The sequence below is a fragment of the Anomaloglossus baeobatrachus genome, chromosome 2, assembly GCF_048569485.1.
Source record: "Anomaloglossus baeobatrachus isolate aAnoBae1 chromosome 2, aAnoBae1.hap1, whole genome shotgun sequence".
NCBI classification, from domain to species: Eukaryota; Metazoa; Chordata; class Amphibia; order Anura; family Aromobatidae; genus Anomaloglossus; species Anomaloglossus baeobatrachus.
In genome coordinates this window covers 125,694,961-125,715,435 of record NC_134354.1, presented here as the reverse complement: position 1 = coordinate 125,715,435, position 20,475 = coordinate 125,694,961, and the positions used below count along the sequence as shown (strand labels likewise).

Genomic DNA, 20,475 nt, shown 5'->3' with positions numbered 1-20,475 from the left:
TGTCTCTATCTTTGTGTCTCTCTGTGTCTGTCTGACTCTTTCCCCGTCTGACTCTTTCCCCGTCTGACAATTTCCCCGTCTGACAATTTCCCCATCTGACAATTTCCCCGTCTTTCCCTGTCTGTCTTTGTCTGTCTCTTTCGCTGTCTGTCTCTTTCCCCATCCGTCTCTTTCACCGTCCGTCTCTTTCCCTGTCCGTCTCTTTCCCCGTCTGTCTCTTTCCCCGTCTGTCTCTTTCCCCGTCTGTCTCTTTCCCCGTCTGTCTCTTTCCCCGTCTGTCTCTTTCCCCGTCTGTCTCTTTCCCCGTCTGTCTCTTTCCAGGTGTGTATTTTTCCCGGCTGTTTCTTTCCACGTCTGTCTTTTTACCCGCCTGTCTCTTTCCCCGCCTGTCTCTTTCCCAGTCTTTCCCTGTCTGTCTTTGTCTGTCTCTCTGTCTCTTTTGCTGTCCTTCTCTTTCCAGGTCTGTCTCTTTCCCAGTCTGTCTCTTTCCAGGTGTGTCTTTTTCTCGTCTGTCTCTTTCCCTGATTGTCTCTTTCCCCCACACAGTGCCCCACACAATCCTCCATACAGAATAATGGGCCCCACATAGTCTTCCATACAGAAAAATGGACCCCCACATAGTCCTCCATACAGAATAATGGGAATCACATAGCCCTCCATACAGGATAATCGGCGCCTGGCATCATGGGCCAGATAAAACCAGCTTGTGAGTCAGATTTGGTCCACTGGCCAGAGTTTGTCATATGTGGTCTAGAGGATTGGTAATGGCTCTTTCAAAAATTATCATTTACCCTTGGGTTTTAGAGTCTTCAAAATACGTGTATCTTCAAATTATGTGCCTAATAATTCCAGGTTAGATATTATTATTTGCAGATTTGCTTTAAAGGGGTTATTCCCAGAATAGGATAAGGGATACTGATTGCTCAGAGAACAAAAGCTGGGACCAACACTGATGTTTAGAATGGGGTTGCGGAAGCAGAAGAACACCAGTCCTAAATGCAGCAGAGGCGTGCATGTTCAATCTCTGCTCAATTAATTGTCGTTGGGGCTGGCAGAGGACGCGGAGTACAGTGTACGGTAAAGCTATATCTGGCAGGCCCACAGACAATGAATGGAGGGTAAGTCATAGTATAATGCCGCCGTATTTTTCCACTCAGAGCCAAATACATAATTTTTTTAACTGAATCAAACTTAAATCACTATAACTGTCTATTGTGGTCACATCCCGCAGACATTTATCTGCATAATAATTTTCTGCGTCCTGCGCAGCGGCCAATAGAAATAGATTTCTGCCCTCCTAGTCAGGGAAGGACACAGTGGAAGTAAGGAATGGACAATATTGTCAGATGCCAGAGGAAGAAGAAGACTGATTCTACCTAGGGCTCGCCCCCAGCACCAAGTAAAGCACATTAAATAATAAAATTATGATAAAGGTATTTTTCAAGCTAGAAATACTTAAAATTACTTTATAAAATCAATGTTTTGCCCCTTACCATTTCTCTTCATCCCCACCATTTGGTAATTGTGGCCATAGAGGGAGAAATTCAGCTTCTACAGAAGCAAAAATGATAAGGCCTCCTTCAGATGTCTGTGAATCACGCATGTGTTCTATCAATCGTTTTCAAGGACTGAATACTCATTATAACTTGTAAGGCCACAACAGTAATATATGATCCAGTGTTGGGCTCCACATTTTATAAAGAAAATTTAGAAATTAGAATCAGTTCAAGGGCGGAAACTAAATTATTACAAGGGATGGAAGGCCTCCCATATGATGAGAGGTTGGAAAAGTTGGGTTTGTTTAGCTTAGAAAAAGGATATCTCAGAGGAGATCTCATATATATATATATATATATATATATATATATATCTATAATTGCCTTATTCTGTCTGTCTGTCTGTCTGTCTTGCTCCAAAATTGTGTCCTTACGGTGACACAAAGCTGATTGGCCGCTGGGCTCACCATGGCCCCACCCCCCCCCACGGATTGGTCGCTCGCCTCGGCCTGGCCCCGCCCTCCGCATGGATTGGCCGCTCGCCCCGGCCCTCCGCATGCATCGCCAGACATAACCTTGCGCTGCTGGGATCGTGACGGAGCTGGTGTACGCTGGTAAACATTATACACATCGGGTAACTAAGGTCCCTTAGTTACCCAATGTGTATCATAGTTACCAGTGTACACCGGCTCCGTCAGGATCCCAGCAGCGCCAGACATAACCTTGCGATGCTGGGATCGTGACAGAGCCGGTGAACGCTGGTAACCATTATAAACATCGGGTAACTAAGGTCCCTTAGTTACCCGATGTGTATCATAGTTATCAGCATACACCGGCTCCCGGTACACATGTGCAGGGAGCCGGCATTATACTCCTCTCCCCCGAGGACTACTCCTCCTATTATAGTCCTCCTATTATACACCTCTCTGAGTATAATAGGAGAACTATTATAGCATGGGGGATGGAGCACGATGGGGTGCGCAGCATGGGGGATGTAGCACGATGGGGGTTGCGCAGCATGGGGGATGTAGCACGATGGGGAGTGCGCAGCATGGGGGATGGAGCACGATGGGGAGTGCGCAGGATGGAGGATGGAGCACGATGGGGAGTGCGCAGCATGGGGGATGGAGCACGATAGGGAGTGCGCAGCATGGGGGATGGAGCACGATGGGGGGTGCGCAGCATCGGGGATGGAGCACGATGGGGAATGCGCAGCATAGGGGATGGAGCACGATGGGGGGTGAGCAGCATGGGGGATGGAGCACGATGGGGAGTGCGCAGCATGGGGGATGGGGCACGATGGGGGGTGCGCAGCATGGGGGATGGAGCACGATGGGAGGTGCACACCTCCCCCCAACACACACACACACACACACACACAACACACCACACACACACTGGGAACCACAAACACCGCCATACACAGACACCCACACACACAGACAACGCCGCACACACACAACACCCAACACACAAACACCGCGGCATACATAAATATACGCACATACCGCACAACACACACATTGCACAAAACATACCTCCCGCCAAAACACACCACACCCACACAAACCGCGCAACACACACACACACAACGCTACAGACACACAGTGCTCCACAAACAACGCAACACACATACAACACCGCTCTCAGCCCCCGCCACACCCAGACAACACCCAGAACATGTACAGCGCCCTACACAAACACTTGGTAACTACACACAACAACATCTATATATATATATAACAAAAATCATACATGAACTACACAATACGTAAATTCTAGAATACCCGATGCGTAGAATCGGGCCACCTTCTAGTATATATATATATATATATATATATAAATACTATATTTTTTTGGATTATAAGATGCACTTTTCCAGCCAAAAATTTAGGAGGAAAATGGGGGTGTGTGTCTTATAATCTGGTTGTAGCTTACCTGGGGGGAGTGCGGTGGAGGAGGGTCAGATGGAAGTGGCAGCAGTAGAGCGATGCTGCGGGTGTCTTGGCAATGCAGGAGCTAGTGATTAAAGAATATGTGAGCGGTGCGGGCTTCAAAGAACTTGCGTCCGGAGTCGGCATGTAGCGCCCCTGAAACCATCAGAGTGCTACAAGGTTCTGCATCCCCACCAGAATGCAGGGCCAACCCCTTAGGTACCCAGAACCCCAGTGCCGCTACCACCAAAAACCCAGGTAATCCCAGTTTTCCACAACAATCCCCCATACAATGGCACCCAGCTAAGGTGGGACCATGGATGGCCGCCTAGAGGTGGAGCCACTCCAGTCCACTAGTTGACCAGGTGGGATGGGCAGACTGTGGAGAGTAGTCGGGAACACAGGAAGTCAGAACAGAGAAGGAAGTCTGCAGCGAAAGAGAGCAGACATAGTCAGTTGAGTAGTGACTGTGGAAGTGTGAAGGTGGAAGAGAAGTGACACCCTGACTAGGGTTGACGATGACCTGGTACCCAGGAGAGGTGGTTGCCGGTGAAGTACGGTGGAGTACTCCCGGAACTACGCACCGACGGGGTACAGGACCCTAGGACAGGAAAGAGCTTCAAGCTGACCTGTTAATACCTGCCCAGCAAAGGGTACCATCAAGGACTTTGCTTACCCTAAAGAATCTGAAGACTCAGTAGCAAAGGGAGAGTCAGGGACTGGACCAGAGACACAAACTCCACGGGGTTCACGCTACCGTCAGGTGGACAGAGGTGGACAAACCACAAACCGGGGAACCCCAGTGTTCCATACCACGAGGACCCACTTACCAGAGACAGGTGCAGGGGAAGTAGGTACCAGAGAACCAGACTGGCACTGGGACGAAGGGGACCTGGAGGCGAAACCAGCTGACCTCGGACAACCAGTTAACACCTGAAAAATGAGTAAACCAGTTGCACTGAATACCTGTCTGGACCCCTTCTTTTGACGTCCACTACACCATACACCTGCTGGGGTAATACCCTACTTGCGGAGGGCCCAAGTCATCAGAGCTGCACATTCCATCAGCCCCAGGAAAACCTGCAGCAGCGGCTCCCTACACTTAGCCGCATCGCCGCAAGTGGCGTCACAAATAACTTTATTCACAAATCCCCTGTAAATATCCCCCATTACAAAAAGGGCCCAGGGCACGGAACCGGGAACGGCCACCACTGTGACACTCCCAAATAGAGACATTGCCCAGGGTGCTCCAGGTGCGTGCTCGGATTGAACTCTCGACAAGCCAAGAGCTCATCTGCACATGCACTGCCTCCATCTCATTGATCTTCCAGCAGCGGACTTGGAAAATGGCACCCGAAGGTGGCTCATGTTCAGATTGAGCTCTTAATTAAACCAAGAGCTCAATCTGGGCACGCGCTGACTGCGGGCGCTATTTCTTTGAAGCCCGCACCACCGATATTTGTTACCTACAATCACCGAGGATGGCTCCTGCCTCACAGCGCCCGCAGCATAGCCGAGACACCTACTACACCTACTCCAGTACTGCCCCTGCCTCCCTGTGACCCCGCTCTACCACTGCTGCTGTCCTCCAGTAAGATACAACCGGATTATAAGATGGACCCTATTTTCACCAAAACGTTTTTTTGTTACCTTTTTATTTCCCTAAATTTGGGGTCCGTCTTATAATCCGATGCATCTTTTAAAACAAAAAGTACTGTACATGTGTGTTCCATATAAACGAATGGCATGACCTATTCCTTCCAAAAACAATACTAAGAACCAGAGGGAAGGGTTACGGGTGGAATAAAGGAGATTCAAGCAGCTAAATAGGAAAGGGTTGTTTACAGTTAGGGCGGCGTCACACGCTACGATATATCGGGCGATATGTCGTCGGGGTCACAGATTCCGTGACGTACATTCGGCATCGTTTAAGATATCGTAGCGTATGACAGCTACGAACGACTGTGAATGAGCAAAAATACTCACCTTATCGTTGCTCATTGACACGTCGTTCCTCCTTCTGCGCGCCGGTTGTTCGTCGTTCCCGAGGCAGCACACATCGCTCCGTGTGACACCCCGGGAACGACTAACACAGCTTACCTGCATTCCGCCGGCAATGCGGAAAGAAGGAGGTGGGCGGGATGTTATGTCCCGCTCATCTCCGCCCCTCTGCTTCTATTGGCCGGCCGCTGTGTGACATCGCTGTAACGCCGAACATCCCTCCCCCTTCAGGAAGAGGATGTTCGCTGCCCACAGCGAGGTCGTTCGGGAGGTAGGTCCGTGTGATGGCGGTAAACGACTTTGTGCGCCACGGACAACAAATTGCCCGTGACGCACAAACGACGGGGGCGGGTACGATTGTTCGTGCGATCGCCCGATATATCGTCTCGTGTAACGCCGCCCTTAGAACAGTCAGACTGTGGAATGCACAACCACAGGAGGTAGTAATGGCTGACACTATAAGAATATGTGACCGCGGACTTTGCCTCATGTTTGTCCGCAGGTTTCACGCAGCTGCTCCCCAGAATTTGCAGCTATCCATTGCTGCGGGATTTGAGAATTTTTGTTGCGGTAAACCTGCAGGATAAGTGTGGAAATACCTGCGGACGTCCCGCCCTGTATCTCCATAGTGGAAAGGCGGGACATCCGCAGATATTTCCGCATGAATAATTGACATGCAGTTACAGGTGGCTGCGGGACATCCGCAGCATTTTCCGCAGCCGCACATACCACTCCCCAAATCCCATAGGATAACATGGGGAGTTTCTCTGTACTTGCGTAAACCTGCGGCTTTATCTGGAAAATCCAGATAAATCCGCGCGTTTTTCACGGCAAAATCTGCGGGTATGTTGTCCTGTGAGTACATAGCCTAACAGCTTTTAAAAAAGGGCTGGATGATTTCCTCAGTACACACAACATTGTGGATTATAAATGATTTACTGACAAAATGTAGAATTGGTGGAGGAAGGCCGAACTAGATGGACCTAGGTTTTATTTTCAACCTATATAACCAAATTATGATCTATCACGTCTCCCTGTTTTGTTTTGGTCGATACATGGAACATGTCCTTCTTTATCTGAGTCACGGATCAAAATTGCCCAAACACATTTATGTGTCCATGATAAATGATTGCCATCCATGTGCTTTGTGTTATTAACACTGGACTGGATGGGGAGATGCAATTGATATAGTTATATATATATATATATATATATATATATATATATATATATATATATATATATATATATGTATATATATATATATATATATATATATATTATATATATATATATATATATATATATATATATATATATATATATATATATATATATATAGAAAATCACCCATGGTAGAAACTGACACGGATCAAACACTGATGGAAGTCAGACCGCTTCATGGCGTACCCCCAAAAATCACTAAGGTCTGATTGCGGCCTACAAAGGACATATGAAATGTGTTGTCGGCCTACATAAGATATAGAAGATTAATGAAAATGATCTCACTACGACGCTGAGGCTTCACACTCCACGGTAAATGAATTAATGGACGGATTTTATTCCCTCAGTCACACAAGATGTACAAACGGAATATTCAACGAGCTTCTCTTGGCATCAGCTGCTCTTCTCACAGCCATACACTTTGTTTTGTGGTTGTGCTAATTGATCTGGGTGGGAGTATCATGAATTCAATGGCAGCCTTAACAAAGGCAGACACCGTGAAAGAACCTACTACATGGAGTAAAAAGCTGTTTAAGTTTTTTTTTGTGTGAGTATCAGACCATTAAGAAAATCAGAGCTATACTGTCCAGACAAATAATTCCTGTTCTCAGACTCCGATTCAATAATAAAACTTCCGTTATTTTATTTAGCTGAATTACACTGTATATATATATATATTTATCTTATTTTCTGTTTTATATTTTGGTATATGAACATATAAAGAATACTCTTATGACAAGTAACCCCATAAAGGGAAATCTGTCACCAGGTTTTTTGCTAACCTATCTGAGAAAAGCATGATATAGGGGGTAAAGACCCTGATTCCAGAGCTATATCACTTACTAGTCTGCCTGGTGTAATTTAAATATAATCACTGTTTTTTCTGCTGCAGAACTACCAGTTCTCTAAAGCTGAACACTTATAATACCGCCAACACCACTGATTGGCGGATATCTGTGTACAGTGTATATTTACAGAAAGCTGCTAGTCAGTGGTGGGGATGAGGTTACACAGAGCAGGAGGACTAAGAAGCATGAGACACCGAGTCCTGTAGTGATAATCTCCTGCTGATAAAACACTGATTTTATTAAAATAACAACACATAGCCTAATGAGTGACACATGACTGGAATCAGGCTTTCATATCTGCATCATACTCTCAGATTACGTAGCAAACAACTACTGACAGATTCCCTTCAATGGAGTGAGTTTAGTATTAGCTGGATGATAGTTAAAGGGAATCCGTCACCAGGTTTTTGCTACCTCATCTGAGAGCGGCATAATATAGAGACAGAGACCCCAATTCCAGCGATGTGTCACTTATTGAGGTGTTTGCTGTCATTTTGATAAAATCTATGTTTTTTCTGCTGTAGATCTAGCAGTTATACAGAGCTCATGAATATGCTGCACTACCTGCCAGCAGGCCAAGTAATCCTCTAATGATAATCTACTGCTGATTAAACAGTGATTTTATCAAAACTATACTAAGCAGCCCAGTAAGTGACACATTGCTGGAATCAGGGTATCTGTTTCTATATTATGTTACTCTCAGATTAGGTGGCAAACACCTGGTGACAGATTCCCTTTAAATCTTAAAGGTAAGAACAATTCAAGCCATTTTCTCAATTTGTTAGAATAATTGAATACATTTTGCGTACTTTTTTTTTTCTAATAGAGTTGATAGAAGTACAATGTTCTTTTATGAAAATACATTTTTGCCAGTTCACAAGCTCGAGCTGCAATAATTGCCTAATAATGTACCGTATTATGAAACTAATCTCTACGGTCTACTTAAGCTTGTGTAGGAGGACCACAGATATCCAGCAGCTGGACAAAGCCCCCTTGGCTTTACAATATTCCAGAATCTGTGCCAGGACAGACAAATGCTCATGCACCACTGGCAGAATGAGTTTCAGGGTTACTGCCAACATCAGGCTCAATGATTGCTTCACAGCAGATATAGATTTTCATGAGTTTGTAGTCTTAATACACAGAGTTTATTATGTAGATCTGTATCTTCCAAAATTCCTTATTAAAACTCAGTTAAATTTAGGAAGAAGACAGGAGAAGTTATACGCAACACTCTATGGGAAAACAATGCAACTGTTGACTCTGCGGGAGAATAGGTGACACTTATATGGCTGGGCTCTAAGCTAAGGTTTCCATGTGGATATACGGTAATCTTAGATCATGGTCTTTTGCCCCTCCTCAGTAAAAAGCAGGAATTAGGATTAGGATCAGGAATGCAATGTACAAATAAGGCCGGTTTCACACTTGCGTTGAACGGCATCCGTTGCATTGCGTTGTGTGATGGATGCAATGGATGCGTTGCATATAGTGGCACAACAGATGCAACGGATCGTACAAATTAACGCAATCTGTTATAGTTTTTTTTTCTTGACTTTACACATCTGGGCATGCGCAGTTGTGTTAAGACGGTTGCGTTAACGGAATCTGTCAAATGACTGATTCTAACGGAATCTGCCACCATAGGCGTCCATTATAAAAACAACGGACGCCGACAGAATCCTGCTGGTTGTGTTTTTTGACACTCCGACAAGCGCAGAAAAACGCTACATGCAGCGTTCCATCCGCCAGGCGGATGCAACGCAGCGTCGGCTGATGGATGCAACGCAAGGCCATCTGTTGCTATCCATAGCTAAAAGAAGTTTATGAGGAATAAAACGGTTTCCTGCAACGGTTACTGTAATTCCTCAAGGCGGCGGATAGCAACGGATGCCGTTCAACACAAGTGTGAAACCGTAAAGAGAATGAGATGGAAAGTAGAGAGAATCTCTCAGCTAACCAGATGTCGTCTGTAGGGTGAGGTGGTCCAAAGAACAAAATAGTTGAAATGTAAATTGTAGAGTAAGTGCAAATCGATTTGTACTTCCCATTCCGTTGGCCATGATGATGGTCTGTAGCTGATGCATGGGAGAGGGCGCACCTCCTAACTTCCAACATCAGCGGCTCTTATTTTGATTAGTTGGCCTGGTGCGATATGAGGTGTGCTCAAAGTAGCCACAATAAATCGCACTAGATGAAAAGAATGGCCGCGAATGCTAGCAGGTAAGAGGCGGCAATCCCTCTCCCATAAAGCATCCACAGGCCACTGGTGGGTGGACTGGAACACTCAAATCGATTTATAACAACTCTTGTAAAAATTAATTGCTCATCTCAAATACCTTGTATTCTTCCACTTAGCAAAAGTTTGATTTTTCAAAATTTCATATTTTCAAAATTTCAAATTTCAAAATAGTATTAGTTACAAATTTTCAAAGTTTCCCTAGATTAATGCTAATTCCCCCTAAGGAGACTACAGCTGGTCATACATATCACCAATCTCCAAATTAACAAAGGGGTGTATAATTACTCAGGAATTATTAATCAAAACAGCAGGGCAATACTGAAATATGTATACAGGAAATTAATAATAAATTGTAACCTTTACTGGATCTATTAAAAGATAAAAACACACAGACAAAAAATGGGGACTGCCCAATGAGAAGCTAAAGTGGGGTATAAGAGGAAATCTTGTCTCCTTGCGGAGACTGACAAACCGATCTGGCTGTCAGTGGTGAGGAGTCTTATAGCTGCAATGCTCCTCTGGGTAATATTGAAATTGTCTCTTCAGGGATGAAGGAGACGAACTCTAGTGCCACCTATTGGAAGTAGCAATCCTAAAAGCTTGTCAGTCTCTGCAAGGAGAAAAGTTCTCCCCTTAGACCCCACTTTAGCTTCTCATACAGCCAGATCAGATCTCATACTTTGCATTGACGAGGGACAATCAACCTGAAACACCGTGTCTGCAAACTGAGGTTCTGGTCTGGCATAAATTCTAGATCATATGAAAAGGATTGTTAAAGAGCCACTTTTGACTTTTAGGATTGATACTTCCAATAGGTGGCACTAGAGTTCGTCTCCTTCCTCCCTGAAGAGACAATTCTAATCTCTATGAGAGCCTCTTGATGATCCTCCAAATGCAGCTGTTGGGGAAAACAAGGAATGTCATGTTGGCTATACTTTTCTACCAACCCGCTGGGCGGCATTATGTTCATACTTACCTACTGAATAAGGATATGGAAGGATAAAATAGGACAAGTAAATGAAGATCTTAGTTAGTTTATTTTGATTTTAGTATCAGCACCGATCCTATCCTACAACCAGTTTGAACAAATAATCTGATTTTTTTTTTTGATAGAGAATTACAACCACTCTTCATTTGATAAATACATGCAGTTTAAGATGAACGTAATCTTATTTCTTACCTTAGGAGGCACATAGAACTCAAGGAGAAATCTTTCCCCTTCAATTTTCACAGCTTTTCTCAAAAGCAAACGACATTTTTGCCACTGAGAGCTACCAACGCAATTGGTATCATCGGCAACCATGTACCTGAGAGTTCCTTCTCGCTGAATATCGACGGCATCTACCTTAGCCGCCTGCATTTTTGACAGGCGTAATTTGTGAGTCCATTTTTCCCGTGGCTCCACTTGTTCCTTGTTGCCAGATGTACACTGTTCTGACCGCTTCATTGTTCCATTGTCTATGCCGGGCTCCGGAGAGGACTTTCTGTGCCACATCTCCTTCATACCATCCACCACACATAAACTCATATTCCTCAGTGAGAAACCTTTTTTAAATTTTGCCTTAGAGCTTCCATGTACTGAAACATCCTCAGAGCTTCGCGAGTGTCCATATGATGAAACCTTGTGGGCCCTGGCTTGAGTCCGATATTTATTAGTCATGGTATTCTCCATGCTATCTAATGACTCTGTGGAGGTTTCCTCTTTCCTGGAAACAAAGTCCCTTGCTAAAGGCACCTGGCAATTTTGTAGTCCTACAAAGGGTACAATGTTATACTTTGTTGGAGAATCAGATACATATACTCTGCTAACCTCAAAATTGAAGAAATCTAAAAAATTGGCAGCAAAATGATGGGAGAACGAGGTCTCTGCTCCCGGAGCATTATAGTGAGGGTTCTCTTTTAAAAATTGGCAGAATTTCTGAGCAAAGTCCACGGCAGCGGCTTGTGCATGAAGCTCACAGAACTCCTTCCAGTCAGGAAGCTGGGAGGAAGAGTCTTGATTAAGTGCATCACCATTCATGGCTGTTCCATTCCTCTCTAAGAAGTCTGCAAGGCAAAGAGAAGAAAATGACCAGATGGAAAAGTAAAAAGGCATTTACAACATCTTGTGTGGAGTTGGTGTGGATCATAGGAGTATGCAGAAATCTGTTTATATGTTTATATTGTGTTTGCATTAGTATTTGTAGTGGATAACAAAAGGATGCAAATTAGATTAAATGTATGTGATTCCATCAGTTTTTTATTGGTTTTGCACTTTATTTTTTCATTTATTTAAAAATTAAAAAATATTATGTGCACATTAAATCGAGATATATCTTTATCAGAGGGGTCAGAACGCCATTCTTCTTATAAAGATCCATATCCTCTGCTTTCCTTTCCTTTAAACGGTCATGGACTAACATCTCAACATTCTAGCACTACATTTGACCTATCTAAACTATTATTATGGGCATACAGGATAGAGACTGCTGAAAAAAGTCATATCTGTAGGTCTGATATCAGAAGCTTTGTTATTGATAAATTATCTTTAATCACTTTATTTAAATTACCTCCTCCAGGTTATGGGGAGGATGTTATCTGGAAGATAGGTCAAATTTGGTTCTCTGGAGGCGACACTATCTTCCAGATAACATCCTCCCCATAACATGGAAGAGGTAATTTAAATAAAGTGATTAAAGATGATTTATCAACAACAAAGCTTCTGATATCAGACATACAGGTATGACTTTTTTCAGCAGCCTCTATCCTGTATGCCCATAATAATAGTTTAGATAGGTCAAATTTGGTTCTCTGGAGGCGACACTATCTTCCAGATAACATCCTCCCCATAACATGGAAGATGTAATTTAAATAAAGTGATTAAAGATGATTTATCAACAACAAAGCTTCTGATATCAGACATACAGGTATGACTTTTTTCAGCAGTCTCTATCCTGTATGCCCATAATAATAGTTTAGATAGTGTCGCCTCCAGAGAACCAAATTTGACCTATCTTAACTATTATTATGGGCATAAAGGATAGAGACTAGTGAAAAAAGTCATACCTGTATGTCTCATATCAGATGACTTGTTGTTGATAACTCATCTTTCATCACTTTATTTAAATTAACTCTTCCAGGCTATGGGGATGGGGATGTTATCTGGAAGATAGCTCTGCCTCCAGAGCCGATGTAAAATAGAAGGAATTACCAGTGTGATATGTGACGGTCACTCTCTGGACCTCACTGCAGAGCTGTGTGTAATTATAACTGACACATCTGCAGGGTCCTCTCAGCTTCAGCCTCCATCTCTCAGCCATACAGGGTTTCAATATTGTTGCAATACAGCAGAGCTGTGAGAGCTGCAGCTGCTAACGTTTTTTTGTAAGAAGACAAAGTTCTCCTGTACTGTGGTAGTTGTATGACTTAAACTAGTAATGTGCCCTGTTATTTAAAATCAGCTTTGGAGGCAGAGTTCTCTTCCAGGCAACATCCTCCCCATAGCCTGGAAGAGCTCATTTACATATAAGAAAAATGTGGATTTCTCTGGAATAAACCCTCAGATTACAGACATCAAGGTAGAATTTTTTCTGCTTCCCATGACCTACATGCCCATATAGACAGCCTAGAAAGGTGGGTCCTGCTGCGAAATTCTTTTTAAAGTAGTTGTATAGCTTGAAAGAAAAGTAAGAAACAGATGATATTAGCTAATATATTTGTATTAAGAAATGTCCCCAATCTCAAGATACCAGTGCATGTGCCAGGTCTCGGAAGCTTCATTTAAAATGTTTAGTTTCATCCAGTAAAGAGCCTCTTGCATTGGCACATCAATGGTGCTGTGTGTAAAGGGTGTTTAGTTTAATAGCTAAGCCAGCCCCTTTCTCTTGTGCTGCAGAGACAATGAAAGATAATGCGTTAACTATTAAGATGACCAGTAACCATCCACCTTCATACACAGCACTGGTCATATGCTGACACCTTAAGCTTTCACTTCTCCTGAATAAAAGCCAGAAAATAAAGTGCTGCGACCGAAGCGGATCTTAAAAATTTGGGACAGACTTTTTAAATAAAAGAGTGATTGCCATCTTAAGGGTGCTTTACACGCTGTCACATCGCTAACAATATATCGTCGGGGATACGGTGTTAGTGACGCACATCCGGCGTCGTTAGCAACATTGCAGCGTGTGACACCAAGGAGCGACGATCAACGATTGCAAAAACGTCAAAAATCGTTGATCGTTCACACGTTGCTTCTTTTCATAATATCGTTGGTGGTGCATGCCGCTGGTTGTTCGTCGTTCCTGCGGCATCACACATCGCTATGTTTGACACCGCAGGGACGACGAACATCTCCTCACCAGCAATGAGGAAGGAAGGAGGTGGGTGGTATGTTCCGGCTGCTCATCTCCGCCTCTCCTCTGCTATTGGGCGGCCGTATTATTCACTACGGCAGCGATCACCACATAACGTACGAACGACGAGGGCGGGTGCTATCGCTCGCGACATCGCTAGCAATCGCTAGTGATGTCGCAGCGTGTAAAGCACCCTTTAGCCTTTCATGGTATCACGAGGTGATTGTTAGTATTAGCGGGGGATAGGGGCTCCTATGCTGTCCTACATGCTTGGGAACCCTAGGCTATCCCTAACCTCCGGGTTTCCCCCAGTGGTTGAAATGCCTGAGTACCGTTCCTGGCTATGCTCCTGACCAGTACTACTCTTATACCCCCCCAAGGAAGGATGGGGAGGAGTATCAATCAAAACAGATAAAGACAGACAAGAAAAAACAAAACTCTGACACACTACACACACAGGAATAGACAATGACAGACTAAGGGCGGCTTTGCACGTTGCAACATCAATGCAATGTCGGTGGGGTCAAATCGAAAGTGACGCACATCCGGCGTCACTTTCAACATCGTTGTGTGCAAATCCTAGATGATACGATTAACGAGCGCAAAAGCGTCGTTATCGTAACATCGGTGCAGGCTCCGACTTTTCCATAATTACGCTGCCGCGACAGGTACGATATAGTTCCTCGTTCCTGCGGCAGCACACATCGCTGTGTATGAAGCCGCAGGAGCGAGGAACATCACCTTACCTGCCGCCGGCGGCTATACGGAAGGAAGAAGGTGGGCGGGATGTTTACATCCTGCTCATCTCCACCCCTCCGCCGCTATTGGCCGCCTGCCGTGTGACGTCGCTATGACGCCGCACGACCCGCCCCCTTAGGAAGGAGGCGGGTCGCCGGCCAGAGCGACGGTCGCAGGGCAGGTGAGTGCATGTGAAGCTGGCGTAGCGATGATTTTCGCTACGCCAGCTATCACAAGATATTGGACCTGCGACGGGGGCGGGGACTATCTCGTGCGACATCGTAGCATCGGCTTGCGATGTTGCAATGTGCAAAGCCCGCCTAAGGAGGAAAGCAAAAGCAGGAAAGTAACAATAAGAAGGGTAAACTCCACAACCGCACTCAGCAACAAGTATACCAACCACCTAATAGTCTAGATCACAACAATTCACCAGAGCAGCTAAGATATACTATAGCTGGCATAGGTGGAATTATCTAGCCAGCATATATAGGAGGGAAGCAGATATGATTGGCTCCCCCACAACATGTGATCAAAGGAGACTAACAAGCAGAATAGCATAGATTAAATCTTGCTAGCCTGCCTATGAATTACCGCTCTGCAGGTCGATGCCCAAGTCTGCATGCGTTGATTACAGCACCAGAGATGTTATTGGGCAGAGTGTCAGAATCTGTATTCTGAACAGAGCCTGCCACATCATGACCATTGGCAAAGTTTGTAAAAATCCCAGTGTGACTCATGTCTGATATGTAAATAACCTTCTTCAGCTCTGACCAGAATCATTTCTATGTGAGTTACAGGTTCTCTCGGCTAATCTGCAGCTTCACTCCCAGTGGTCTGAGCTGGATGTCTTCACCATAAATGGCTGAGACAGAATTAACTCTTTAAAGAGTTAGTAAATTAGACTAAATAGACAAATCACACATAATACACACCAAATGCAACAAAAATGCTGGAAAAAAAACTGTGTGTGAACATAGCCTAACACAGAGTTTATGTAAATATTATATAGATTATTTTTCCTCTTTTCTTCACTTTCACACTGGATAACCATAAAACATCATTATTTTCTGTAAAATGATATCATCATTTCATTATACTGAGAACAAGTCAATGTCCTTTTCCTTTCTCAACAATAACAATGATTCCCTTAATTGGCTCTAAAAATAATTTCAGCAGCGATGTGTATGGTGTGAACTGAACTGGAGCAGTAATAAGCAAAAAGACACTTCTGCCAGCTTTGGGCAACCCATTTGAATTACATTCATTTTAATAGCTGTGAATATTAGGAGGATGACCTGCAGCAATGGCGCACAGAACACTGTCAAGAACTGTTCAACTCAATGTTTTCTTTTTTTCTTTTTTTTTTTTTTAAAGATTCAGTGAGTTCAAAGAGCAGCAAACAAAATGTGCATTTTCTAGATATTTATTTTGACCATGATTTGACGTCCATAGCACCGGATATCAACAACTTTTATTTTATCTGTGAATCAAAATCTAAACTTGGAGAAAATATTTTAAATTTCAGGAATTATACTTACAGTATATTACAAAAGTGAGTACACCCCCCCATTTTTGTAAATATTTTTTTATACATTTTCATGGGACAAAACTGAAGAGCCGACACTGAAACAATGTAAAGTAGTCAGGGTACAGCTTGTATAGTAGTGTAAATTTGGTGCCCTCTAAATAATTCAACACACAGCCATTAATGTCTAAATCGCAGGAAACAAAAGTGAAAATGGCCAAATTGTGCCCAAAGTGTCAATATTTTGTGTGGCCACCATTATTTTCAAGCACTGCCTTACCTCTCTTGGACATGGAGTTCACTAGAGCTTCACATGAGCCGCTGGATCCTCTTCCATCCTCTATGATGACATACTGGAGCTGGTGGATGTTAGAGACCTTGTTCTCCTCCACCTTCCATTTGAGGATGCCCACATATGCTCCATAGGGTTTAGGTCCGGAGACGCTTGGCCAGTCCAGCACCTTTACCCTCAGTTTCTCTAGCAAGGCAGTGGTCGTCTTGGAGGTGTGTTTGGGGTTATCATGTTAGAATACTACTCTGCGGCCCAGTTTCTGAAGGGAGTAGATCCTGCTCTGCTTCAGTATGTCACAGCACATGTTTCCATTCATGGTTCCTTCAATGAACTATAGCTCCCCACACCAAGCAACACTCATCCAGCCCCAAACTATTACATTCGCACCACCATGCGTGACTGAAGGTAAGAGACAGTAGCGTAGCTAGCGGGGGGCAGAGGGTGCAGCCGCTCCGGGCCCTGTGCTCAGAGGGGGCCCACCCGGAGCTGCAATACCATTAACTATATCAGCGTGCACAGCGCGCCGATATAGTTAACCTCTGCGGCAGTCCGGAGGAGACATGATCTCCCTGCACTGCTGCTAATGACAGCGCACACGCAGGACACAGAGTCCCAGCGTGGTGACGTCATCGCTCAGCGCTGGGGGGGAATTACCCCCCAGGCTGCTCTCTCAGGTACTGTAGAGGGCCGGCCGCGGGCCGCCTGCTGCATAATGTCATTATAAAACACATGGCCGTGCACAGTGAATTGCGCGCGGCCGTGTCTCTTGTACTGTGATGTCGCCGGCCACAATGACAGTGCTGACTGCCACATAGTAGAGGAGACCCGGCCGCTCGCATGCACAGTGCGCGGCCACGTGCGTTATAATGACGTCATGCAGCGCACGCTGCCTCCATCCAGCCGGGGAGCATCACACAAGTGGTTAGAAGCTGCCTGGGCAGTGGGCGTAACCGGCTTTGTTAGTGGGCGTGGCCATGTTTCCTCCCGTCCAGTATAATCATGAAGGCTTCCCATCCCCCTCTCCCCCTGCGCCCCCCTGCACCCCTCCATCTGGAGGTCTTACCTCGGTCCCCGCTTCTATTATAAAGAACTCCAGGACACCTGGAGTTTCTTTCTGTTATCACATGCGTTGCTGAGGCCCCGCCCCTTCTGATCACATGGGCGTGACATAACCACAGGTCCTTTAGCCTACAGGGATTTACCATCAAACAAGTCTGTGGCTGCACGAGAGAGAAGTGTCCCCCAATCATCAAAAGTAAAAAGCACCTCCAGTATGTGTCTGTGTGTGTGAATGTATAGGATTGTGTCTATGTGTATGATTATTTGTATGTGAATGTTTTCAAATATGTATACGCTTCTTTGTGACTATATCTGTGTATGTGTCTGTATATATGTGTGTGTATACGGCTGTACGCAGGGGTGTGTATGTGTATACGGCTGTATGCAGGGGTGTGTATGTGTATACGGCTGTACGCAGGGGTGTGTATGTGTATACGGCTGTACGCAGGGGTGTGTATGTGTATACGGCTGTACGCAGGGGTGTGTATGTGTATACGGCTGTACGCAGGGGTGTGTATGTGTATACGGCTGTACGCAGGGGTGTGTATGTGTATACGGCTGTACGCAGGTGTCTGCAAGGAGCTGTAGGCCCATCATACTGTGTATAGGGGAGGTGTAGAGTTATCATATTGTGTGTAGGGGAGCCATGGGAACATCATACTGTGTATAGGTATAAGGGCTTCATACTGTGTATAGAGGAGCTGTACATGGGAGGGACATTATTAAATGTTAAGTGGACACTTAGGAACCATTATTGTTATAGGGGCACTCAGGGTATTGTGACCGTGAAAGGCACATTGGGGGCTCTATTACTTTCTAGGAACAATATGTGGGCACTTTTCTAGGGCACTTACACAGGTCATTAATATTTTCTAGGGGGAAATGTTACCATTTAGAGGGCACAAATGAGGCATTTTACCATGTAAAGGGCACAGTGGTGGCATTAATATGTGGGGGCACAGTGGTGGCATTAATATGTGGGGGGCACATTGGTGGCATTAATATGTGGGGGGCAGAGTGGTGACATTATTATGCGGGGGGCACAGTGGTGGCATTATGTGGAGGCACAGTGGTGGCATTATTATGTGGGGGTACAGTGGTGGCATTATGTGGGAGGCACAGTGGTAGCAGTATTACCATGTGGGGGCACAGTGGTGGAATTATTACCATGTGGGGGCACAGTGGTGGAATTATTACCATGTGGGGGCACAGTGGTGGAATTATTACCATGTCGGGGGCACAGTGGTGGCATTATGTGGAGGCACAGTGGTGGCATTATTATGTGGGGGTACAGTGGTGGCATTACTATGTGAGGCCCCAGTGGTGGCATTATTACCATGTGGGGGCACAGTGGTGGAATTATTACCATGTGGGGGCACAGTGGTGGCAGTATTACCATGTGGGGGCACAGTGGTGGCATTATGTGGAGGCACAGTGGTGGCATTATTATGTGGAGGGCACAGTGGTGACATTACTATGTGGGGGGCAGAGTGGTGGCATTATTATGTGGAGGGCACAGTGGTGGCATTACTATGTGTGGCAGTAAGAGGAGTCGGTTTTTGTGCCACACAGCAGGTGCAGTATTAGGAACACATACAACAGCAGTGGCTCAGTATTGGGTGACGGCAGGATGAGGAGTTTGTGCAAGTTGGGATTAGATGGGGTTCGGTGCCGGAAGTGTGAGGAGTCAAATGTGTCTGTGTTGTCATTTCTGTAGACGAGTTGTAGCTGGAAGAAGTTGTAATGTCGGTCTGGACCAGATGGAAAACACAGAAAAGGTGAACAACTCCATCCGAAAGAACGTCAGCAGTAAGTCATCATCTATAAGTGCACTGTGATCTCTTGTATGTGCTGCAGCACCGATATCTACCACTATATTGTCACCATATAGCGGTAATATCAGTGTCATCTGCCGAGATTCCACTATACCAACGATCAGTCTGCGCCACCGTAGTTATCATGGTTACCTGGTAAGGGGCCCACTCAGATGTTTTGCCCCCCCTGAGCTGAAACCCTAGCTACACCACTGGTAAGACACACTTGTCTTCTTGTCTTAGTACTCCTCACCTGATTGCTACCACACACACTTGACACCATCTGAACCAAATAATTGTATATTGATCTCATCAGACCAAAGGACATGGTTCCAGTAATCCATGTCCTTAGTCTGCTTGGCTTCAACAAACTGTTTGAGGGCCTTCTTGAGCATCATCTTAAGAAGAGGCTTACTTCTGGGATGACAGCCATGCAGACTAATTTGATGCAGTGTGTGGCATATGGTATGAGCAGTGACAAGCTGACACCCCCTTCCCCCCGTCACCTCTGCAGCTATGCTGGCAGTACTCATACGTCTATTTTAAAATGATAACCTCTAAATATGATGCTGAGACAATGCACTCAACTTCTATGGTTGACCATGGTGAGGCCTGTTCTGAGTGCATCCTGTCTTGTTAAACCACTGTATGGTCTTGGCCACTGTGCTGCACCTCAATTTCATGGTGGTGGCAATCTTCTTATAGCCTAGGTCATCTTTATGTAGAGCAATAATTCTTTTTTTCAGATCCTCAGAGAATTCTTTGCCATGAGGAGCCATACTGAACCTTCAGTGACCAGTATGAGACAGTGTGTCAGCGATAACACCAAATGTAACACACCTGCTCCCCATTCCCACCTGACATCTTGTAACACTAATGAGTCACATGACAATGGGGAGGAAAATTTGGACACAATGGACACAATTTGGCCATTTTCACTTAGGGGTGTACTCACTTTTGTTGCCAGCAGTTTA

At 45.0% G+C, this 20,475-nt stretch overlaps 1 protein-coding gene across 1 annotated transcript in view; it reads right to left on the bottom strand.

The window, feature by feature from the left end:
- Window positions 1-20,475, bottom strand: part of SH2B2 (SH2B adaptor protein 2) — a 172,977-nt gene that overhangs the window by 63,082 nt on the left and 89,420 nt on the right. The window contains exon 2 of the mRNA XM_075335309.1: window positions 10,923-11,788. Coding sequence (XP_075191424.1) covers window positions 10,923-11,762 — 840 coding nt within the window. The 5' untranslated portion in view covers window positions 11,763-11,788. The remainder of the gene's footprint in view (window positions 1-10,922; window positions 11,789-20,475) is intronic.